The sequence below is a fragment of the Leptonotus elevatus genome, chromosome 10, assembly GCF_054856555.1.
Source record: "Leptonotus elevatus isolate MCC_2025b chromosome 10, RoL_Lele_1.0, whole genome shotgun sequence".
Classification (NCBI taxonomy): domain Eukaryota; kingdom Metazoa; phylum Chordata; class Actinopteri; order Syngnathiformes; family Syngnathidae; genus Leptonotus; species Leptonotus elevatus.
In genome coordinates, this window is record NC_141248.1 from 15,081,079 (window position 1) to 15,104,808 (window position 23,730).

Here is a 23,730-nt window from a genome sequence, read left to right on the forward strand (position 1 = left end):
AAGAATAGTGACCAGTGTGTTTGTCTCAGTTGTCCGAAGCATTTCAGAGAGTTGAGACACCCTGTTGGTTGGGGGGCGCAAGTGTTGGAACGCGGCCATCAGTGGCCTGAAACGACGTTGACGTGTGAAACCCGGAGGCATCGACCCCACACTGCCGCCTAACGTAGTAGAGGTGCAATTACACATTCTATATATAAAAAAAACAAAACTGTTCCTCACACCGCGACTTCATTAATCCCAGACATTTTTGAATGTTTTCAGAGCAGGCCCACATGTCCCTACAAGTTAGTTGTTTAAATTGATCAACCAGGCTCAGCATGATAGTGATGACTCGTGAGCTACAAAAGTTAAGATTGTTTTTATTGACAAAATGGAATATGAAATTTAGTTATAGAAAACACATTCACTCTACATTCTTCTTCCTGCCTTGTTTAGCAACAGCTTTAGGTGCAGTTTCTTTGTCAGAATCTTTGGCAGCTTTACCCTTTGCACCCTTCGACTTCGCTTTTGTCTTCTCAGCAGCCTCAACATCTTTCGACTTCGCTTTTGTCTTCTCAGCGGCCTCAACATCTTTGGGCTTCGCTTTTGTCTTCTCAGCGGCCGCAGCTTCCTTGGGCTTCGCTCTGCTCCTCACATTTACTTTAGCTTCAACGTCCTCAGTGACAACTTTTTTAGCTTTGGGCTTCTTTGCTGGCGCTGCCTTGGAGGGGGAAGCCTCCTCGTCTTTCTTGGACTCACTGGGACCCTTAAAAACAGGCAGAAACTAGCTACATTAAACAGTCAGCTTGACTACTTTCACTGTCGAAACACCTACATAGAAGACAAGCTTTATAAAAATCTGCTCAGGAATAACCATCTCTAGTCAAAACTTATAGAATATTAATTAACTCAAGTATCTTGTACATAGTCAAAACGACAACGGTAAATCACTAGCATGAAAATGAGTATATAATTTTGGCCACAAGATGGAGCTAGAGCGGTCGTGTTAAAAGTCCAGTTTGAGGGCCTCAGTCCTGCATGTTTTGGAATTTTCCCCACGACCAACACGGCAGATTCAAAGTTCATCAGCAAGCTCTACAAGAGCCTGGTCATTGAATTGAGGTGTTAGAGTAGAGAAACCGCAAAAACATGAGGACTTTGATTTAACTAAATGAGCGAGTTTTTTTTGTTTTATTTAATTTTTAATAAAGTGGCCACTCCAAGCAAAATAAAAATTTAAACATACATGTAGCAATAATGGCAGCCTTTCTCACCTTTTTCTTTGGTGATTTTACTTCATCTGCAGCAGCTCTCTTTGTGCCACCTAAAAAAAAAAGTTTGTTTTTGTATTACTTTGTAATAGTTTCAATATAGCCGATCAGGTTGGACTATTACCAGCTTTAGTCTTTGGTGCTTCCTCTGCCGCCAATTGCACATTCGGCACCACATTCTCCACTTTTTCTTTGGACTCTTTACGCTTTGGTGCAAGCTTCACACACAAAAATAAAATAAAAACCCCAATGTCTTAATATTGTCCACGACTACTGCAATTAAACCTGGCTTCATCAAGGGTGGAGGGTAAAGGCGGAATAACGAGAAATGTAATACTTCACCACTAGATGGCAGAACATACACCAAATCTGCGCATCCGTTAAACAGTTTATGTGCTCGATTAAATAAACGCCAGTAATCTCAGTATTCCTACTTTTCGTGACATTTGTTAGGCGGTGTGCAGCGAAATTTTCGTCTGTAAAATTGGTGCCTTGGCGCAATAAGAAAAAAAAAACAAAAAACCTTTAAACAAACAGCGTGACTGTACCCGAAATCTGCCAATGATGCTCGCGGTGACTGGAGAGTTGGCAGGGTGCACCAAGGTGCCGTTCTCGAGGCCTTTCTTGAGGGCTCTGCCGACGAAGTATTTGAGGCGAATGTTGTCCACGGAAGGATACTTTTTCTTGATGAAGTTCTGAATGGCCTGTTTGGTCACCCCCTTTCTGGAGTCCAGCTCTTTGAGCGCCTCGACCACCATGACGCTCGTGCCCGGGTGCATGGAGATTCGACGCAAAGTCACGGAACCTGAAGGCGAGAAAATGATAGCATTAGCATCAAAGCTCCACGGCTGTGAAACCTGACGAACAACATGTATTTTCTTCTTGCTTTTACCGGACTTCCTCGCCACTTTTGAGGGGAGTAGAGCTTTGCTGGCGGCCGGCATTTCACTGAGAACCACTGTTGGCTTTTTAGGAGGCATATCGTTTCTTTTTAAGATCCAAGAATTCGCAAAATGTATCCTTACATAAAGCCGCCCTTGGTGCTAATGATGAGCGTCTCTGACTTTATAGCGCAAGAGGCAGCGGGTAGTCATTAAGCACCTGCTGCAAACTATTTCACCTTGCGTTGTAAGGCGAATTCTCGCGGGATTTGTGAGTTCACGAACCCCGACAACTCTCTTGAGTGAATGCTTCCCTGACCACCAACACGCGAAAAATAAAAAACAAATAATATATATATATATTTTGTAAAGAAACAAGTAATACAAATTAAATAGCACATGAAAATCCAATCAGGTTTGAACAAGTTTCCTCACATTTTTTGAAACAGTACCACACTCGCAGAATTTGCTGCAAAAAAAGATGGTAGCCAAAGTAATAGTGACCAATTAGCGATTACTAGACCGATGTTAAAAAAAGTATGTTGATGTGATAGAACATATTTTTTTTGACATATATTGTAATTAATAGTGGAATTTTAAAATGAATGAATATTGAAAAATCGAAAATATTCTACACACTCTCCCTATAATTTGTGAAAATAACATGTGAACAAAAGTAATCAATTTGCAAAACAAATTACGATTTCTCCCAAATTGTGACAAAGCAGATTTTGACCCGACGCCAGCGATATAGTACTATTTATATTTAAAAGAAAATCCAAACAAGTTTTTACCATCCATCCATTTTCTTAACCTTTTATTCCTCACAAGAGTCGCTGGAGTCTAACCCAGCCGGCTTTGGGCAGTAGGCGGGGTACACCCTGAATTGGTTGCCAGCCAATCGCAGTTTTTTATTTTTTATTATTATTTTTATATACACCTGCAATATGGTTTTATCCACTGTAAATTCATAAATCCAGTATTTTTACAGAGATATTAGCCATGATAATAGAATGATATGCAATTTAATATTTTAGGATTTTGTTGACAATTTTTGACAATATCTCTATTATCATTTTACGCAGATTTAACATCTGGATAAAACGAATGTGTCGGCCAACCATTGTCATTTATGTGTTCTAAAGAGTTGCTAATTTCTCAGTCAGTACAAACTAAGAAACACAAAATATGTACATCGTGTATGTCAAGGAAAAATATGTCTTTATTCATGATCTTTTTGATCAGACTTAAACATATTCATTGAACATTCTTTGGACACACTGTTAAAACATGCATCAGTAGTGTGTCTGACAATGACAAAATGGCAGAATAAAGCAAGTTAAAGTGCTCTGATTACTCTTTAATATTTTACATGTAGCACATGGATAAATCTAAAATATAGAGTATGACAAAAAATAGATATGACAGCAGCGTTTTAGCAATCTGTTGTCCAAACTTTCTGACCTGTCCTGCATTCTTTATATCCATAACAGAAGTCTTCACAGCCAACACAAATTGGTCCATTGCGCAAATAACTTTGTATCGCCACGGTGAAATGTTAGTAGCATAATCTACAAAAACTTGCCGTTTCCTGCATGAATGGATGAGTTAGAATGTTGTTCTCACTAAAGCGCTTCCTGCAGAAATGCGAAGAAAACATTTATGATTGGCCTTGTTTCCTATGTGTGTGTTTTTTTTAATGCCTTTTGTTGTTAAGTCCTTTAGTGGTTGCTGCAAACTTCTGCTGCTGATGGTCACCTGCTGACACCCGCTGCTACTAAGGGGAGCAAAGCGGCTGTGAGTGGACAGTAGAGACGCGACGCTGAACCGCACTCCATGGCATTCTCCTGAGGAAGACATTGAACATATGACATCAGCTTTATTAGGTATGCTTTCACAATACGAGAGCGGTATGATCTATTTTGCCCTTTTTTAAAGATGCGGCCTACTAATACCTCAGGGTGGAAAGGATGACATGATTCCGGCTTCTTTCTGTCCTTCTGAAACTTCAGTCTGTCGCACTTGAGGGATTCGTTATGTTCAACGTGGTCAAGGTTACAATGTGCTATAGGGTCGAACACTTAATTACATTGAAATCAACGTGGCAATGTGGTAAAATGCCATTTTCAAATGGCAAAGGTTGCAATTTGGGTGGCCGAATCTTGATTTGTAAAGGATATACATGATCTCAATGGGATCCATGGTCACTGGCGGAGCATTGCTGCAGTCACACTTGTTGTCCACGACAACCATGAAGAGATTGCTGCTGGGAATCTGCTGTATGACAAAGGACCTGCAGCCCCAATTGAGACGTGTTATTATATAACAGCAGAACGGTGGCGCATCATTTGAGTCAAAATTGGAGTTTGTTACCTGACACAGCCGTCGCATTCAATGTTTCCGGTGGTCTCTTTGATCGTGCGCTCTGAGACGAAGGCGGGGTATTCTGTGTCACATGGCACCATGGTGGTCTTGCCTCGAGATCTCTGAGCTGTCACATAGCACAAAGTACATTTTTCCGGGGTACCCTGTACTGTACTCTGTATGCATTCAAACAATGCTCAGTTTTGTTTGGCATTGGAAGAGCGTTTATTACTGTATTTATGTTCATTAAAGTGGATGTAGTTGACAATGGTGTAGTGCACCGCATCACACGCTCATTCTAATATGTTGGCCCCCTTTGCACCACAAACTGGGGTATCTAATTGTGGTGACCAATCCGCTATTGTTACCTTTCACTGACAGATCGACATTCCACCAGCTGTACAGGTTAAACTCCAGCAGAAAACTGAAAAAGGAAAAACACAACCGTACCATGAGAGTTTAATATGATCAACAACATACATGATAACACTTTGTTATGAACGTGTGTGTTGGGTTAGGAACAATGCATATGCTCACTGGCCACAACTTAAGTTACAGTGGGCTACATAAAAATAAAATAAAAATCAGCTTTCACAAATATATATATCTTTTTTTTTCAACTTTATTCGGATACTGTATATTTGAGAGGCAACATATTTGAATATTAGATGAATTATTATTTGTTTATATCTTGAATTGGATCTCATCTGATTGTACATTTTTTGTCCCTTTAATTTTTTCCCCTTTATTGGAAACCCTGGCTCCACCTTACAACTTTATATTGTGCCAGTGCTAATTACATTTTTGTTTTGTTTTCAAATACATTATATATTTAATTCTTACATTACAAGTTCGGTCAGGAGCCACTTGACAACAGTGAAAGGCTGCAAGACAGAAACATAATCAAGTCAATTGTAATGATGGCGTTACTCCTCAATAAGTATTGCTCGCTCTTCTACTATACTGCACTTACGTCTGACAGCGTGCGTGCACTGTCGCTGCTCCCGGCGTACTCTCTGCAGACGGCCTGGTAGTCATACAGTGTGATCCTTGCGGCAATAAACAGGCAAACCACAACATGCTTTTTAATTCACTGTATCAAACGTACGGTCTGCAATACAATAAGAGTTTAGTGAGACCTTTTGAACGAGCCCATTTGGAGAAGTTTGTTCATGACGGCACCTTCCACCTCGCCAAAGAAGAGCCCTGTCTGGGAGAACAGTTTCATTCATCAACAAACACACACATAAAGTCCAGAACTAAGGAAAAACGCACAAAAAACCCCCACCACTTGATTCTAGCAATACTCGCCAACCGCCACTAGGTGACAGTATTACTTTGAAAACACCTTCCAGGTCTTTTATGACATGTAAAAATGTAATCTAATACATAAAACTGACATCACATAACTTCAACAGAAGCAAACATGCACGGGCACAAACAATACCTGCGACAGCTCCTCCGTGACGAGAATGAAGCCGTTGTTGTCAATGAGGTAGCAGTTGATGTCCTGTCAAAAAGACTCCTTCAGCAAAAGGCTTCATAAATCTCAAGATTGGAGTGATTCTTCTTACCTCGCTATCACAGCTGATGCTGCATTTTCCATCCAGAGCTGTACACTGAGCACACGAGAGAGATTTACAGGTACTTGCACATGTAATTAGTACGTGATACCCAAACACGGACATAGCACATGATCATCAGGTGTGTGATACTGTATCTATGATGACACAGGCAGAACAATAATCTTCCACTAGATGGCAGAACGTTCAATTAATCTCACGTATCAGCTTTGTGTTGAACTCAACGGGCAAAGATGAAGTCAATGTGTGAATAAATGGTGACAACATTATTATTTCAGTATATTTGTTTTTGTGACATTAGTCAGTTATTTGTGACTTTAATAACAGATGCATTAGTTTGTTCACGTACCTGTCTACAGGCGGTCCAAAACTTCCTCTGAAAGAACTCAAGCTTCATCTGAAGCCCCACAGCTGAAAGCAATCAAAAAAATCAACTTGTACTACAGTAGTCCAAAAATTTTAATAGCCCATCTGATGTTAATAATGACATGGGAGATTAATTTACCTGCAACAATTGGTGATTTTCTGTCATCAAGGAGCTGAATTGCTGTGCTTGCCAAAACAACACTTTTATTCTCCAAAGCTAGGAAGGAGGTGAAGGAGAATAAAAATCATCATTACTGGAGTAATTACATCAATTCAGTGAGCAGGTTTTTATTCTCCACGCTAGATGGCGCCATTTAGACGAATGAGTTTGGCCATTCTGAAACAACTCTGATTGAACAAAACAGGTTGTGAACAACAAACTAGATCTAGTCTAGGTATAAATGTATGTATAGATGTTTACATGTGATATGTGTGTATATTTAATTTTATGTATGTACCTGTATGTACAAGTATGTAGGATCAGAGTTCAACTTCTTCCACGTTTTTTTTTTTATACTAGCAGTAGCCTTTTTTTGTTTTTGTACTGGATGTTCAAAATAAACTTCAATCAAGATGGAGGGCAACATCGTCGGACAAGTGGTTAGTACTTCTGCCTTACAGTTCTGAAGTTCTTGGTTTGAATCTCGGCTGTGGCCTTCCGGCGTCAAGTTAGCAATTTTCTCCCCGTGCTTTTCTCAGGTTTTCTTCCACCCACATCCCCAAAATATTAACATTTCTGATAAGTTTGAATCTGAGAGTGAATATTTGTTTATACCACCAGGGATGGGCAAATGATGGCCTGTGGGCCGCACGAGACCTCCGACCACACTGAGTGGCCCCTTGTTTAATATTTACAAAATAAGTAAGTAAGTAAGTAAATAAATACATAATAAATAAATAGATTTTTTTTTCCAACAAACCCCAAAATTCTTTAGAAAAGATTGATCAACAATCAATACGACGAAGTGGGGGTAACTATGGAAATAAATACCAGAAAAAACAAACAAAAAAATATAATTATAAAAAAATATTAAGAAAAAAAAGCTGCAAATATGTAAATTTGCAAATGCCGCACTGCCTATAGTTCAAAATTAGTAGGCTTGATATTTTTTTGCGGATTTGTAATGATATGCAGGACAAAACTAACGTAATATTGAAATTTTGAGTGAGTTGATTTTTGTGAAAAAAAAATGCACAAAATGAATTCAGCAGTTTTGAGCCCTTTTCACAAGAAGGAAAAAATGTTGTTTTAAACTCATTGTTTTTGGGTTAAAATAGTGGCTCTTTTATACATTCACTGAAAAATGTATGTTCAAAAAATTAAAAATATTAATAGCACGTATTTTACTGGAGCTTCTTTTGTGGTTGCGTGGCGCTTACCTGTGCTGAAGGGGATGGAGTAAACAAACGTGCCTGGGACCTGCTCTGCCGCTCTCTTGTACCACAGAGGGAAGTGATCTGCATTAAACACGCCCTCCTTGTCCTCCGCTGTCAGGAAATCTCTGAGGACGCACATACAACCCACCGAGACGGCGAATCAGCGCCTTGCCTCATGCTGCAGACAGCGACAAGTGCAGTGACACTCACTGATTGGAGAGATGATCTGCCGCTACAAACAGGTTGGTTCTTGACAGGCCTGTGCGCGTGCCCAGGAAAGCGATTTCGACTCCTTTGTCGGAGTTCCTGGAGAAGAGGCGCAGTGTCACATACATACTCACATTTAATTAATCATATTAGCAGCTGATTACGCACATATTACAGACTGTGCAGGGCATTAAATACAAACCCACAAACTAATGAGATCCAATTAAAGAGCTATATTGTGTCCTTGTAAGGTTGACATGGTTGGAGACGTCCATTTAAACATGTTAGGTCAATAAACATTATCTTTGAACAGGCCAAATATTTGATATTTTGATACAAGTCTTGTTTTGAATCGCAATAAATTCCTCAGACGTATCTAACGTTGTTTTTGTGTGTGTGTTTTTTTACAGCTGTCATAGTACAGTAGCTCACTAGATGGTGTAAAAGAGTTTACAGAGTCCTCATAGTTAGAAAAGAATATTGCAACGATAGTAATGATGCAGCTTGGCATCATCTAGCTGTTAAAAGCTAAACGCTGTCATTTGTATGGCGACATATGTTGCACTAAAACCTGTATGTATCTTACAGCCCTCATGGTGCCGTCACAGATGTGCACGTTCACATTTCCCACAATGCCTCAGGCAAAAATAACCCTCCAAATGAGCACAGATGCAGCAACCTGGTCACAATCTGGATGGTCTCCCCCCCTCCATTCCAACATGTCTGTATATTTCTGACTGGACAAAATAATTCTTACTCTGATTTGTTGAGAGCCAGTCCAGTCCAGTAGGCCTTGAGCGGAGCAGTGACAACAGCATCAAATAACACTTCCTTGATCAGCTCTCGGTCGCCTGCAAAAGCAGTTTGGTATAAATGCAGTGTTAACCTTAAACACCCCTTACCGATCATCTTTTAATAACCATATTCAAATCTGTTTCTTACACTTGAGATTTGGCCTTCGACCCGTCATGAAGAGCTTGATAGCTTGAATCTGAGTCAGGTGACGGTGCTCGTGCTCCTCTTCGGTGTTGCAGTACGTCCTTCAGTCCAAAATGGAGACATGTTGTTACATCATGGCCCTCACCATACCTCACGAACAAAAGAGGCCTAACCTACATAACGCATGGATGCCCCCTTGCCTAAACCATGCATTACATTACCATTCATCTGCCAGGGCGACATCTGGCTTTTCCAGATCACGGAGCCCTGAAAAACAAAAGTCAGTCACGCTTCAGATGTCTTAGTCCTGCTTAACTTCAACAATAAAAATGAATAACGCTCGGTTTTAATTGACAGTCAGACTTACTGTTGTGGTTAATCGTTTGCACTGCAACATGATGGGAGTTTGTGTTCATAATTTGCTCTTCTCATGTAGTTAATAAAGCAACCAAAACATGATGATGACGATGCAGTGCAGTTCTATAAGACCAAGCATTATCTCGTCAAGTAAGAATATTTTGAGCGGATTATCGGCACCGATATTCAGCATTTTAACAAATATCGCCATCTGCCTTAAAAAAAAAAAATCTGATGACCAATAATATATCAATGTAAAACTGTGCTAATTTCAGGGAACTATTTATTTAAATTTTCAGTTAATGAACTAACTTTATAAGAGATGCTGCTGATCCTGGGAGCTCCACCATCTGTTTTTTGTTTGAATTATTATTATTAATTTTTTTGCACTCACTCACACAAACACGCACACATACAAACATGGTCTCCCAGGCAGGGAAGTGAACCCACGGCAACCTACATCGTAAGGCACGTGACGGTACCACTCCGCCACCTGGAGCCCTTTTTGTTTGAAATTAAAACAAAGACAAATAAAAACTTGAAGTTTCAGATATTTTGAAATTTTGGAAAACGTTCCTTAATTTAGAAAATAATAGAGAGCTATACTTGTTAAATTTTTATTCAACGTTTTAAGACATGCTGATGACCCTGGGAGCTCCCTGACCCCTTTGTTTGAATTTTAAAACAAAGATGGATTGTCTATTGTGTAAGACTTAAAAAAATGTAAACATTTTGAAAATCTGAAAAGATGTTCAATAAATTTAATAATAAATAACAATAATAATTTTTTTGACACCAATTATTTCCCCTTTAGTGAAAGAGAATATTAGCCCCCTAGACTAATAATAGTTGGTATCAACCCTGAGAAAAACATATTGATCTATCTCTACCTTGTACCTTTTTCAACTGACACGTTTCCTCTGAAGAAGAACTTGCCGTGGCCTCTTGAGAGGGCTACTCCAACACTGCCGAAAAAAAATAATGTATCCAAGTCCATCAGCAGTGTGACAGAGCTAAAATGAAGTCATTCAAGAGTAAAACAAAACCCCTCCCCCACCTGAATGGAGTCCCTTTGATATCAGTGTAGTAATAGTCATTGTGCATCTTCAACACACGCCTCTGGAAACACAAATACAGGTTGCGGTTCATTTAAGAATCGCAATTTCATCTGGTAAGGTGGCACGACTCATAATTCATCTGCTTGCTCACCCCTCTATCCACGGTCTTCTTCACCTCCATGGAGAAGGTCCCCGTCCTCCTGTTCACCATGGCGTTGCGGAGCTTAAAGATAAAGCACACGAGGTGGCACACTGAGAAACCTTTGGGATGTAAACACTGAGATCGTTTGCTTTCCACCGTAAATCAAAGGCCCCCGTACAATGTCGTCTTTGTCCTCCCACTCCACCTCAGAGAGATCCACGCTGCTGTAGTTGGGCTTTCTCCTCTTCTGACCCTCCTGATACTGCACAGACGAACGCCACAAACAAAATGAATAATCCCTTTCTTGTACAATAAATGTTATCACAAGTCTATCATGTATAGAGTTGTAGCATTATTGCCAAAAGATGACCTGATAATACACGTGATAAAATGTCTTTTGAATTGAAGACTGATTATTACGTATGAAACCCAAACACAGCCTTTGCGCTGGATAATTACTGAACACATCATCTGTGAAATTAACACTGTCAGGTAAATGAAAAATAATTAATAGGACTGATAGCAAATTCACGGCTAAATAACTCTACATGAATGTGTTAAATGGCGCATGTCAAATCCTGTTACTGAACATCATCAGTCAGTACACAAGAAACAACCAGTCAATGACAACAATCACGGCACAGTTTGGAGCCACAAAGAGACGAGAAGAAGAGCAGCGACGAACACACGTGCACAAACACAAAGTTGCACAGAGAGGAATAGCACTAACACTGGCACACACAGATCCACTAGCAAAGCCATAACCCCTGAGGGCCCAACTGGCCATCGGGCGAGCGGCTGTGGTCTCTGCCAGTGAGTGTTAAAGTTACCTCTGGAAACCTCAGGCCAGCCAGCCCTATGAGTGGCCTTTATCCCTGCATGCATACATCAAAGGAAAAGGTGGGGATTACAGATCATAACATGCTCATTTAGCCTCCTGGCCACATTACACATTTGTCTCTGTGTGCCCTCGCTAATGGAGGCTATACAAAAACAAAGAGGGTCAAGTCAGGCAAACTTGCGACGTGGTTTTGGAAACAACCTTACCAAAGGCCTGAGGTCGGGATGCGTCAGGATGTAGCCATTGTTTGTGATGGCAAATGCATATCCGTGGATCCCCAACTAGAGATGAGACAACGTCAATGATTCATAAGTTCATTCCATTTGTTTGACTGTATCTCAAGTAGAAGTTTGTACCATATGTTTGGGAATCAGCTTCATCAGCTCCTGCAGAGGGATGTCTGTTCCAACCACCCCCAACAGAATACCCTGATTCTTCTGCTTGAGAGCATCCAACACACACACACACACACGCACGCACGCACGCCCGCCCGCCCGCCCGCACGCACGCACGCACGCACGCACGCACGCACACACACACACACACACACACACACACACGCATGTTTAGACAACAGCAAAGGGAAACAGATGCATAAATTACAGTCACTCACCGTCTCATTCTTAGTACTGAAGACAGGCATGGCCACTGTGGTCATCAGACTTGGGCCCGCTTTGTCCTTTAACTTGGGGAAAAAAAAATAAATTCTTCTCAGTAAAACAAAGCAATCGATAAATCATGTAGGCATATGCAGGAGGTCATGTGACTCCATGGGCTCTATTTTCATAGATAGTTGCATGTGTGCTCAGGGTAAAATAAGGTACGTCTCAATTTGTGTCAAGTCTAGTTGACCGTGTTTAGGGCCGTTGCAGTGGACACAGCTGTCGAAAAAGTGTGGATAATATAATAGTGCATAAAAATAAATAATACATATTTTATGTGTTTATAGTAAATTAACTGTACTAGGTGGTTTATTATAGTTTTTATTAATTGTTTTTTAAATTTAATTAGTTTTTAGGGCGGTTCTGTTAGTTTTTATCAGTTTTAATTAGTTAAAAAATGCTTCGTTTTAGTTTAGTTGTAGTTTGTTTCAGTATTAGTTTTTGTTTAAAAAAAATGGTATTACTTGTGTGCAATATATGAAAAAAGTAGTGCATTTCTTACCTAGTGCTGTATTTCGGCTGAGTTAAATGAAAAAGCAGGCGAGCTGAGCCATTGGGGCCAAAAGTCAAGTACGCAAAATTGTCGCCTAGGAGCGACGTCATCTAAAGGTGATTTTCTATTGGCTGCTGCTATATGATGTCACTTCTGAAATCACATTTTCACAGACATTTTCGCTATAATTATAGTTAGTTTTGTAGTTTTGTTAGTTTTTGTAAAAAAAACCCCAAACATTTTCGTTTACATTTTTTAGTCAATATTTATTTTTGTTATTTTGTTAGTTTTTGTTAAATAAAATAACCTTGGTGAAATCCTTATCTGTCAATGAAAAAGTGCTTGTTACGTTTACCCCAAAGTTTAAACCTTGGCAGAGGGATGCACTGAGTGCCAATCGAGTTGTATTTTTTCACCCTGTAAAGTACACCACACAAATTTTATAGAGGTTCTCCAGAGTGCCGTAGTAACCGCAGAGCTCACAAATAAGCAGACAATGCTGGCTATGAGGGGAACACATCAAATCTCACTGCACCGAGGCAAAGAAAATAGATTTCACTTTATTCCCGGTGCAAGCTGTTTAATTGCGGACTTCAAGAGACGTTAAGAGACGAATCACCGCGTTCCTGTTTCCAGACAAGAGGAAAAGGAGACCAACTGCTACAGGATATAAAGGCTGACAGCAACAACCAAAAATGCTTCCACCAAGTCAGCCTGCTTCTGAGCTGTGAGCGTGTGTGGTTGGTGCTTATTTGTGCATGTGCATTGGCATGAAGCAAACGAGCTGTAAATTGCGGTATGTAACAGTTTATGTGACAAAAATGAAGAATGGTGGGCCAGAAGATTCATCACTACACTCACTGGAAGTGGAAACTGGGATGCCGTGGTCAACATGCACACGCACGTGTACACATACGCACACACGCGACTCTCCTCCAATGTCAGTTTTATTATGGGCTTTAGCAGATAAAATGCAATGGACCACAGAATGATGAATGGTCTGTCCAAGGCAGAGATAAAGGAGCATACGCATTCCACTTTCACAACCCCTACCTGTGTGTGTGTGTGTGTGTGTGTGTGTGTGTGTGTGTGTGTGTGTGTGTGTGTGTGTGTGTGTGTGTATGGTGTCCATGCTCAAATACAGTATGTGTAAGTACAGTAAACACTCAGACCAGAAACTTTCAATGCAATATCAAAGAATGAATGTTTAAAAAGTCTGGTAAACAAAAAGCTATTCAACCTCAAAAGCCATTTAGTACAATTTCTCTTTATCATGGCTATTTCAGGTTTAATTCGATGTCCTTTTCCTTACTCTTCTAGTAATCTAATCTAATCTATCTGCTAAATAAATGATGCATAAACACTTTATTTGGACTGCATCTGACGATAAGAACAATTGTTTATGTTTACCTTGTGTGCCTGGGAAAGCTGTTGAGAGAGAAAGAACACAGATAGAATGTTTAATAAATTGAAGTTTGCACATTTTACACTGCCTGTGAATTGTGCATTGGGAGGGAAATCCACACAACTTAATGAAGCTCGTAATGAGGAATCACTCCAGCGACATAACAATGGAACGAATGACAAACACATGCACAATTACAGTTACCGACCGGTATCTAATCTAAAGTAGAAAATGAGAGGTAAACATTTCAGTATGTGTACTTTTACACTACTGTAAACTGCAACAATAATAATAAATTAATACCTTCTTGACAGCGTTAATCAAAACTGCAATTTAATATCTTAGGACAGACTTTTCCCATAAGGATTAAAACACTTGAGTATAATTTTAAAAAAGTACATTGTTTTGGCCAGGCGTATTTAATGTGTGGCCTCATGGCTCCGTTCGTTGAGTAAACCTTCCTCAATTTCTGGAAGTGTTTCATAGCTATTAAGAATTTAGGTACTCTTTATCCAAAATATATGATTTAAAATGTACCCAATTAAAGTGGCTGCAAATTGTTACTTTTTATTTATTGGGTAGAGTTTATAGGTTGCTTTATATCGTGTTTGAATGTAAATAAGTGCTATACAAGGGAAAGCCCATTTCATGTTTTTAATCAATTGAATACAGTATTGGGGATTGTATTGTCTTACAGCACACTGAGGCAAACAAAGAAGAACTTAAGAGGCACACTTACTGCACTGTCCACGTAAGCTTCGGTCCACACAGTGTCATGTTCATGGTCAATAACTTTGGGTCGGCTCATGACATGCAGATACCTCATCACGTTCTCTTGAACATCAGCTAATGTGGAAATCTGACTGAAATATCCTGAAACACAAAACACACCAAAAAGCCGCAATTAAAGTAAATGTGAAAGAATAAAAGAGACAAGGGTATATAATATATATCCCTAATACTCAGTAGTCAGATTATTGCGCAGTGGGGAGGCTGTTTTCCTCCCCCTCCCTTTTGCAATCTTTTTTTTTTTTTTTTTTGACAGTGACTTTGGTGACCAGAGGGTGTCGACACGTGGGAACCATCAGCGGTGAGCAGTCAGGAGGGAGACACTCTGACAGGAAGAGGGATTAGAGCAGATTGACCTCTGACCCCCCCAAGTGCCACTTCATTGCCTCTTGGCAGAACGAGTCGGAGCGCACATACATTTGTGGTGAAAGCCTGCAGTTATCCACACATTCTATACTGAACTCTTCCTTCCGTAAAACTGTAGAACTGCCTCCTCCAACTTTATGTTGGCAAAGTATTTATCAAGACGTCAAACCTTTGTTGGCGCACGCCATCCATTTCAGGTTATCGGCAAACGCAGACTCTCGTCCAATCAGGTAGGGGAATATACGCACCTGCGCACAAGAAACACTGTGGTCAACAGTTTTAAAGATGAACTGATTAAGATGATGCGAAAAAGTGCTGCAATGTTTATTTTTTACAACAGAATATGAAAAACTTAAGGCATGCTATTCTCATCTTTATTACTGATTTTTCTCTAGTAAAATTCATCCTTCTTTTTTTTTTTTTAAATGACATCGTAATTTCTTTCATTTAGCTCGTAATGCAATTCAAATTTTTTTGTTCTCAGGCACTGAGCATGAGGGCACGTTCCACTGTCCTTTTAAAGCACACTGTGTGACATTGCCAATGCATGCATGGCTCATTGGTCCCAGATGCTTTGCTAAGCATAAAGCTTATAGAAAACCGAATGGTCACCGAATGAAAGTCCTGAGGCTGTGTGAAGGGGGGGGGGGGGGATACTCTGCCTGCTGCCAAACACTACCAACACACATATGCTTGACAGGAATGAAGAAAGGCCCCCGAGCTGCTGTTTTTATTGCTCCGTGAATCGCAGAGCAAACAATTTCATTTCATTAAATCCAATGTGGAATTTGGGTAGAAATAATATTGGGGGGCGGCAACCAGAGCCTTGGAGAATGAGCTGCACTGCCCTTGAAAGCAGTTAATTTCCCATATTTTACTCCTCAGGGGAATAACACTGCTCTCTAATGCACCAGCATGTTGAAAAACATCATATTGATTTGGATTTCACTTGAGAGCTATGAACGAAATTGGCGTGAAAACCAATTCCCCAGACGTCAAAAGTTGATCTCCAGTTGGCATGGAGTATTAAAATGCACACTCATATTTGTCGGAAAAAATGGGCTGAGCACGAACAAATGTGTAAAAAAAAATAAATAATAATAATAAAAAAAAAAAAAGAAGTGCAGCAGAAGTGCGACGGGTTTTACCTTTCTTTCTGGCCAATTGTACTTCTCAAAAACATCATCATACATTTCAGTTGCCCCGTCTGTCACGAGCATTATGGCCTGATTGCACACGCTCCCGTGGCCAGTCTGATTGAACTGCAGTCAAACAGACACAAATCAAATCAGTGTTGTTAGTTACACATCAAACAAACAGAGCCAGCCCACACCGCACTGTAAATGTTGTTCAGGTGGCAGCTGTGGAGCCATCAGTCAATAAAATACAACTAACGTGCTAGTTAATAGACCTGCGGCGGCTCTTAATTCGGAATTCTGTGAAAGATGCACTGCAGTAATTAAGTAGCTTATTGACCTGTAACTGCGGAGAGGCCACACAAGCTGAACGGCCCAGAAATTACACTGCTATGCATTCATACGTTATGCCAAATGCAATCATTGCATTGTGCTAAAAAAAAGGAATAAACAACACTAGTGCATGACCTTCTTGTCAGGAAAGACTGCGGAAACATTTTACATACTAGAAAACGTGAGTGAATTGAAGTAGTTTTTTAGTGCTGGTTTATCTTCTTTTTTTTTCATCAATTGAGCACATGCAGTGTTGTTGTATTGTTACAAAAGGACGGTAAGAATGCGTAAATATAAACGCTCCTAACAGTGTGATCAGTTATTGATGTAATCAATAACATGACAGTTACGGAATTGCTGTTCATCAATCCTTTAATCTACTTGCGAGAGGTCAATTTGTTCACGTTGCCAACAGCAATACATTTTACAATGGTAATTTAACATCTCTCTCTGCTGCAGTGCAGATCTACACCACTGCAAACTACAAATATAAGAATATAGGGATTGTTAAACTGCTGATCAGAATTAGCATAATTATATTAGTACTTTTTTCCTCAATTGATAACTGTTGTGGAGAAGTGAGGTCATATTAAATTTGTGTTTGGCAATCTATGTCTTCGTTATTGATTTGAGAATAGTCAATTCTAAAAATACTGATGCCTAATTTCCAATTACCAAAGACCAATTCCTTTACTTATTGTGCAATGTTCATTATACACTCTCATTCACCTGGAGTCTGATGTCTCTACTAGAGCGTCAACATTGAGCAGTGCAGCATTTGTGCGCTGCCCACCTAATTATCATATTCATTGCACAACTCTAATTAATCTGACAATTGTGGCGGTAAAGACCGCACTGCCTCAGCCTCGCCGGCACTCGCCTGAAAGTGGCGAGATAAAAAGCATGTGGCGTGGCTCCTGCCCTTATCTGCTTTGTCTTCCAATCAGGCTCGATATGAATCGTTACCATTAATTACAGCCATTAATCACCTTTCACAACAGATGTGTGTGTGTGTGTGCTTGGGGACAGCGCTAGCAAACTTTGTCTGAAGCACTCATACGCTAGTGTGCAATTAACAATTTGATGCTCGTTGATGTAAGAACTCACATCGCTGAGGATTGTGAACGCTTCAGTCAATGCCTGGCCCAGAAGTCCAATCCCTTTGGCAAACAGCTTGTCCAGATGCTCGCGAAAATGCTGGCAGAAAAACAATAGCGCAAACGGTTGAAAACATCTTTCAACTATTATATAATCATGACTTTGACCGGAACTCACATCTTTATTGGTTCTGTCTGCCCGCACTAGAGTGCAATTCAAACACGGCTCCACATAATGAATGTTCTGGTTGTACTGCAAACACACAAACACATTCGTTAGTCACGTAAACACAAACAAAAATATACAGTCTCGTATGCGGCGTCACTTACTGCAATAATGTTAAAGAAGTCATCATCTCCGAGTGTGTCTAAAATGGAGGAGACCGTTTGTCTGGCGATGGTCAGTCTCAATCCTTTCATGCTTCCACTGACATCCACGAGGATTACAACATCTTTGGGTGAAGTTGCCGCCTGGATGTACCTGTTATGTGGCAGTAATGATAAAAAAATAAAAAAATTCTGACAGTTAGCAAATGGTTGGGATTGATGATAAAACAATGTGAAAACGTACCACTTCCGGTTCCTGCAGTCAAAGCCAATAACCCCGTTTTCATCTGGATGCCACTTCACCCCTACAGAAAAAAGATCAATCGTTTTGATGATACTAGGGATGTTCGATACTATTTTTTTCCCCAGCCTGATACCAGTACAAGTGCTCAACTCTTGAGTAGTCACCTACGCCGATAAAAAGTACTGATACCACTAGTAATATTGATAATCCCCCCTCCCTCAAAAAAACAAAAACAATGACAGACAATTTTAATAAATATCTATAAATCCCAATATGGATTTTTTTCTCTGTAAAATTGAAATGAATGGCAATTTTCTATTCTTCTAATTTCTAGTTCCTGATCCTAAAAACGACCACAAGAGGTATCAGCCCGCCATAGTGAGTACTGATACAGCCGAGTATCTGCCTGATACGATATCTGGTATCAGTTCTCTTCTTGATACATAAAATGTCCATAAAAAAACAAAAAAACAAAAAAAACAATGACAGATAATTTTAAATAAAGACCTACTTATCCCATTATAGCATTTTTCCTAAACAATACAAGGAATGAATAGCAATTTTCTACTCTTCAACTTTCTAATTCCCGATTGTAAAATATCTGCCGCCTTTGTGAGGAACGATACCTTAAAATAAGGCTGGGTGTCACCCATCCCTAATTATTTTTATTTTTTTATTTTCATTCACTCGTAAAAGAAAAAAAATATTTATTTTGTCTTATTCAAGTCTTATTTTCTCTGCCCCATTTCTCCTCAGACTTCAATTACAAAATGTATTTTAAAAACAACATAAACAACAACAACAACAAAAAACTAAAAATACGAACAGTTACATAACTTTTGTTCCCAATTTACATATCAGTTGCTGACATTCGCAACAACAAAAAATGACAATGACATAATAATCGAACTTAATTAACCTTGTTCATATTTTTTAACAAGCTAGACTTAGTTATTCTTTTAAATATAATGTTTGAATTGGCTTATTTAACTTCTTCATTTTGATTGTTCCATTCTTGGTTTAAAAAAAAGTGTGTTCCTTTTAAGTATTACATATTGAAACTACAAATACTGTATGTTCTTCAATCAAACATTCAAGGGCACTGTCTGTATTACATTATTCCTTTGTCTGTATTGTTCTGATACTACTGCTGCAAACCAACTACACGTTTCACATCATTGAGGCCTGATAACTTTGGATCTGGCATCCCCACCGCCTCTCGGTGCGCCTGCAGACCCTGAATGGCAAATGATAATTAATTACACTCAGTATGCGCGCAGCCTCTCTGATGGTCTGTAAAATTACAACATTAGCCAAATTACCCTTTTAGCCATTTGATGTCATTTATTCTGATGCTTCTCTTGCACTGAAGCTTGATGGCTCCCTTGAGACCCTCCCACACCAAACACACAGAAACATACACCCACTCACCAGGGTACTGCCTGAAGAAACCCTTTGCGCTACCGAAGTACTGCCAGATGAGAGTGGGATCTCTTTCAAAATTGTCAACAAAGACTTTGTTCAGGGCTTCGGACCAGTAGACCCCGTTCACTATATCCGAATCTGAGGAGAAGTGCGCAAAAGAGTCATGTAAATGAAATGGTAACGAAACTAATCATCCTGCTCACAGAACCAAGTGCGCGCTTGACCTTTGTCCTTTATTGACACCCCCCTGGAGGACACACAATGCCTTTGACTAAATCATGGCCTCCCCTCCTCCTGTGGACAAGCTGGCAGCAGCCTCCCTTTGTGAAGCGAACACAAGACTTATGAGGAGTCCATTACATTCCAAACAAAAGCAGCTCAGGAGTTACGCTTCTCTTTATGCCCCCGACTTGATATTGATCCCTCTGTCGTCAGCCTGAGATAGCCTCAGCCATTTTTCACATTAACCACTTATTTCCTCCGCTTTATTTCATCGGCTCAAGGTAAAACACCCCCAGCTTGCTTTTGGCTCACCTTTGTTATACATGTTGGTGGGCACCTGCACTACGCTGAGGCTGAGGTTGACGGACAGATTGTTGAAGTGGTCATTCGGCTCCAGGACGAACTCCGCTCCCAGCTCCACGTTGTTGCCCTCGTTGTCCACTTCGTTGATCAGCACAGCGTTGAAGTACTCGTACTGAAGAGTTTGGGGGGGAAAAAATACTCAAAACTACGGCAGCCCAGCCGTTGACATTGCACTTCATCATATCATGTTCACCTTTACAATTTTATCTAAAGTATTCTGACACATTTCAAGGTTTTACAAAATTGACACAAATAACTCAGCACGGGGACTTGTGGAGGAAGGGAATTATTTTGTAGTGGCTACAAAATCTAATTCTCGTCCTAACATGGCACTGTCATAGAAATATGACAACCAGTAAAAGGTCTTGCTTCCCTAAAGGGAAACAGTTAGTCAATCCTGTCCTTTAGTGGCTGCTACTTCAGAAGAAGGACTACCTCTTCCTGCCTGAGTGGCCTTTTTGTGGCCTCCTGCACTGAGCGGGTAGGAAAGGGAGGAAAAGATGGGTGATGGAGTCTAAGGCTTTGCACTCGGGGAGGGAGGCGATGTGGGCATGGCCATCAAGCAGCCCGTGACAGCTCATACCACGCCTGAGCGGCTCTCTGACGAGCGGCGGAGAGGAGAGGAGAGGAGGGAGGGAGGGAGCTTTCTGCAGAGGAATACTGCATCCTCAGCAGAGCTGCTGTATAGAGGCCCGTTAAGCGTGAGGGTTATTACTGTATAGCAGGCCATGGGACACTGCAGCTATGCTACGCTGACTTTTACATCACTGCAGTCAGCTGTAGGCCTCACTGCAGAGGGATGCTCTCCAGCACAGCGTGTTAGGCCATGCTGCATAGTCTGGTGGCGACACATAAGGTTTAAGTCTTCTCTCCACAGAGACATTCACATACAGTAGATCATTAGCATGCAAACACACATACAGTATAGTAATTCCTCATTATATTTTATAGTAGTGTATTACTTGCATGATGGTAAATGATTTATATTACATACAATACAACAGAAAGAGGATCTGATCTCATTTTACAACATTTGGATTTAAAAAAAAAAAGAATTAGAACAATATCCATATTTGAAGTGAGTTGTGTGTTATGTATGTTAACATACTTTTAAAATGTGTAAAATAAATAAATAAATAAATAAATAAATAAAAAACAAAAAAAACGAATCGATTATAAATTAGGCGAATTTTAATTAATGTAAATTTGAAATGTTTTTAAATTAAAGGGATGGAAATTAAAACGCTTGTTTTTTGTCCGGTTCATTGATTAATCGACAAAATCATAGACACATTAATGAATTATTAAAATAACTGATAGTTGCAGCCCCTCATTATGATAAATACTAAAATATATTCACTAATCAAATTAATGAGTCATAATTACCAACTATGATTTAACAAGGTAGTAACAGATCAATATCAATATAGCGTAGTTAGCCAAATTAGCATAATTGTCTTAGTCATTTTTATCTTACTGTCACAATATCAATACCAAATACCACATGCTTGCTAAAAATATATATATATTTTTTAATGTCTGTGTAGATTCTCAGTCATGGTAAACACTAAACAGCAAAGTTTGAATTGAGGCAGTGGGACTTTCCTCATTTGAATAATTTTTTATGTGTACTTTCTTTTGTTATCATGCTTACACCATGTTGGTGACCCATGTTGTTTAATATGCATTATTATGTATCATTATATGAGCCTGTATGAATCCCAAGGTTTTTTGGTGAGGTACAATATAAAAATGATGCTAATAAACCTGCTGATGCAGCGCTGAAAACAAATGATAAGAGCCATCAGCGTTCCCTTGAACTGGTGAATCCTCTCGGGGTCAATGCGAAAATCTGGCGCGTCCTGACTCGCAGCAGCTGAGATAAGAAGGCCCCCGTATTGCACCGCGGTCAGTGAAATGGCCCGTGAAAAATGTGCAGTGTCAGAGGAGGCGAGGGTGTCTAAATGATGCCACGTGGAGCAATGTCATGACATCACATCATTAATACACATTGATATTGTATAGTTATTATTTTTTTATGTCCTATAAAATGAAGAAGACAATCATTCACATGCTTTGCACCTTTATAAGTTGTGTCCCTTACAATAGTTCATCTACTGTAGATGATGTACCAAATTTAACGGTTGAGTTTAACATGGTTAAGTGGATAATTCATTGTCGATTGAAAAATGCTCCTTACAACTCCAGTCTTTATAAAACGCACTTCCACCGTGGCGATATTTAATTCAATGAGGGAGTTCGTGAATGTGAAAGCTGCTTGTCTTGTTCTGGCTGCGAGAAAAGCAGAGAAGCAGGAATGAACAAGGCAACTGAAGCGTATTCAAATGTTGTAAACGCTTCTATTAACTTTAAAGTACTGCGGTTATTTCAATGTTTTGTTGCTCGAGTGGCTTTCCAATCTGGAGGCATGTACGTGAAACAGCGCTCCCCGAAAAAGAGTTGCATTTATCTTTGTCCTCTGGACAGAGAGAAAGAGATGGGGAGGGGGAGAGAGGGAAAGAGAGAGGGAGAGGCAGGGGGTCTAATAAACGACAAAAATACTGCATTCCCTCTGCAGAGACTAAGGAAGCTCAATGCAGCTTGAAATTCCGCAATGGGAGCCACTATAATGTCCCGGACACAATCAGCTGTATAAACCCTATGGACTCAAATAAAGAAAAAAAATGAAAAGTGCACATTTAACTGATTCCGCCCACTTACTGCTTTATCCCCGCCAGTTTTCCATCTTCTAAAGGCATGAAACTTTCTCTTCCTTGACTCGGTAAGTGATGAGTTGTGACTTGATGGTGATGCAGCCTTCACCGAGCATGCATTATGTATCCATGGTGACATCCAAGGACAAATCCAACTCAATTAACGACTTATAGCGCCTATTACCTTGTCACCTTCTCTAATCCACCTCACGGCCACATGATTATTCTTCGTCACTCAATGCTAATGATTCTTTGGTTCTATTGTCTTATGGAAAAAGTCTCACCTGCAGGTCTGGGTTGTCTTTGTGTTGATGATGCGCCTCTTCTGCTGCCTCCACCAACCTCTGCACACAAACGTGCAACTTGTGTGAAAACTAGAAACTAAAATAATTCAGAAAGTGTGAATTTAAATTCAAATTCATTCATTGAATTGAATTTTGCCCAGCCCACATGTGCACTACTTGGCTGCAACCGGCAGCGGACATTTTGTCAATTGATAATTTGTTGTCGACTATAATAGGATAAAAAACTTGAGTCAAACTTGATTAGTTGATGATGTTGTTGATATTTTTCCACAGCCGGTTTCATGTAAAAACATATTTCGACTGGCATAAAAGTAAATTTGGAAAAAATTATTAAAACTGCCAATTATCAATGTATTTGTTGCAAGTAATGGGAGCCCTCTGCATGCTTTTGTCTTCAGTAGGGATGTTCGATACCACTTTTATGATGTTCGATACAACAAGTACTCATTCTTGAGTAATCATCGATACCGATACCAAGTATTGA

At 39.9% G+C, this 23,730-nt stretch overlaps 2 protein-coding genes across 8 annotated transcripts in view; both read right to left on the reverse strand.

Annotated features, from left to right (window-relative positions):
* Positions 1-339: 339 nt before the first annotated feature.
* h1m (linker histone H1M) lies at positions 340-2,380 on the reverse strand. 2 transcript variants are annotated; one of them, XM_086087602.1, is made up of 6 exons: positions 2,276-2,362; positions 2,143-2,208; positions 1,799-2,055; positions 1,375-1,468; positions 1,254-1,303; positions 340-745 (listed from the first exon to the last, which is right to left on the reverse strand). In XM_086087602.1, exons 2-6 carry the CDS (start codon positions 2,192-2,194, stop codon positions 404-406), a joined length of 795 nt encoding a protein of 264 aa, XP_085943728.1. In that variant the 5' UTR covers positions 2,195-2,208; positions 2,276-2,362; the 3' UTR covers positions 340-403. The 2 variants fall into 2 exon arrangements, with proteins under 2 accessions (XP_085943728.1, XP_085943727.1); XM_086087601.1 differs by having other exon boundaries at positions 2,143-2,380.
* A 953-nt stretch (positions 2,381-3,333) lies between these two features.
* Positions 3,334-23,730, reverse strand: part of cacna2d3 (calcium channel, voltage dependent, alpha2/delta subunit 3) — a 33,368-nt gene continuing 12,971 nt past the window's right edge. For 5 of the 6 annotated variants that reach the window (XM_086086227.1, XM_086086226.1, XM_086086228.1 and 2 more), the window contains 35 exons: positions 23,226-23,285; positions 20,177-20,339; positions 19,649-19,780; positions 18,218-18,278; positions 17,977-18,127; positions 17,825-17,899; positions 17,657-17,746; positions 16,229-16,342; positions 15,250-15,328; positions 14,665-14,798; positions 13,931-13,948; positions 11,979-12,050; positions 11,722-11,802; positions 11,572-11,646; positions 10,703-10,786; positions 10,534-10,605; positions 10,382-10,443; positions 10,222-10,289; positions 9,189-9,234; positions 8,971-9,068; positions 8,786-8,879; positions 8,032-8,127; positions 7,825-7,946; positions 6,584-6,661; positions 6,428-6,489; positions 6,070-6,114; positions 5,943-6,005; positions 5,635-5,705; positions 5,469-5,544; positions 5,339-5,379; positions 4,864-4,919; positions 4,505-4,622; positions 4,307-4,424; positions 4,087-4,164; positions 3,334-3,978 (listed from right to left, as the gene is read on the reverse strand). In XM_086086227.1, the coding sequence (XP_085942353.1) occupies positions 3,886-3,978; positions 4,087-4,164; positions 4,307-4,424; positions 4,505-4,622; positions 4,864-4,919; positions 5,339-5,379; positions 5,469-5,544; positions 5,635-5,705; positions 5,943-6,005; positions 6,070-6,114; positions 6,428-6,489; positions 6,584-6,661; positions 7,825-7,946; positions 8,032-8,127; positions 8,786-8,879; positions 8,971-9,068; positions 9,189-9,234; positions 10,222-10,289; positions 10,382-10,443; positions 10,534-10,605; positions 10,703-10,786; positions 11,572-11,646; positions 11,722-11,802; positions 11,979-12,050; positions 13,931-13,948; positions 14,665-14,798; positions 15,250-15,328; positions 16,229-16,342; positions 17,657-17,746; positions 17,825-17,899; positions 17,977-18,127; positions 18,218-18,278; positions 19,649-19,780; positions 20,177-20,339; positions 23,226-23,285 (2,946 nt within the window). In that variant the 3' untranslated portion in view covers positions 3,334-3,885. Of the gene's footprint in view, positions 3,979-4,086; positions 4,165-4,306; positions 4,425-4,504; positions 4,623-4,863; positions 4,920-5,338; positions 5,380-5,468; positions 5,545-5,634; positions 5,706-5,942; positions 6,006-6,069; positions 6,115-6,427; positions 6,490-6,583; positions 6,662-7,824; positions 7,947-8,031; positions 8,128-8,785; positions 8,880-8,970; positions 9,069-9,188; positions 9,235-10,221; positions 10,290-10,381; positions 10,444-10,533; positions 10,606-10,702; positions 10,787-11,571; positions 11,647-11,721; positions 11,803-11,978; positions 12,051-13,930; positions 13,949-14,664; positions 14,799-15,249; positions 15,329-16,228; positions 16,343-17,656; positions 17,747-17,824; positions 17,900-17,976; positions 18,128-18,217; positions 18,279-19,648; positions 19,781-20,176; positions 20,340-23,225; positions 23,286-23,730 lie in introns of those variants that run through there. The other variant, XR_015096229.1, reaches the window with a different exon arrangement.

Bases quoted from the DNA above. Each gene is read 5' to 3' on its own strand.
- h1m (XM_086087601.1), bottom strand. From the start codon at position 2,230: ATGCCTCCTAAAAAGCCAACAGTGGTTCTCAGTGAAATGCCGGCCGCC. The intron at 1,304-1,374 runs GTAATAGTCCAA...TTTTTTTTTTAG, and splicing joins AGCACCAAAGACTAAAGCTG to GTGGCACAAAGAGAGCTGCT. The intron at 746-1,253 runs GTGAGAAAGGCT...CCTGTTTTTAAG, and splicing joins TAAAATCACCAAAGAAAAAG to GGTCCCAGTGAGTCCAAGAA.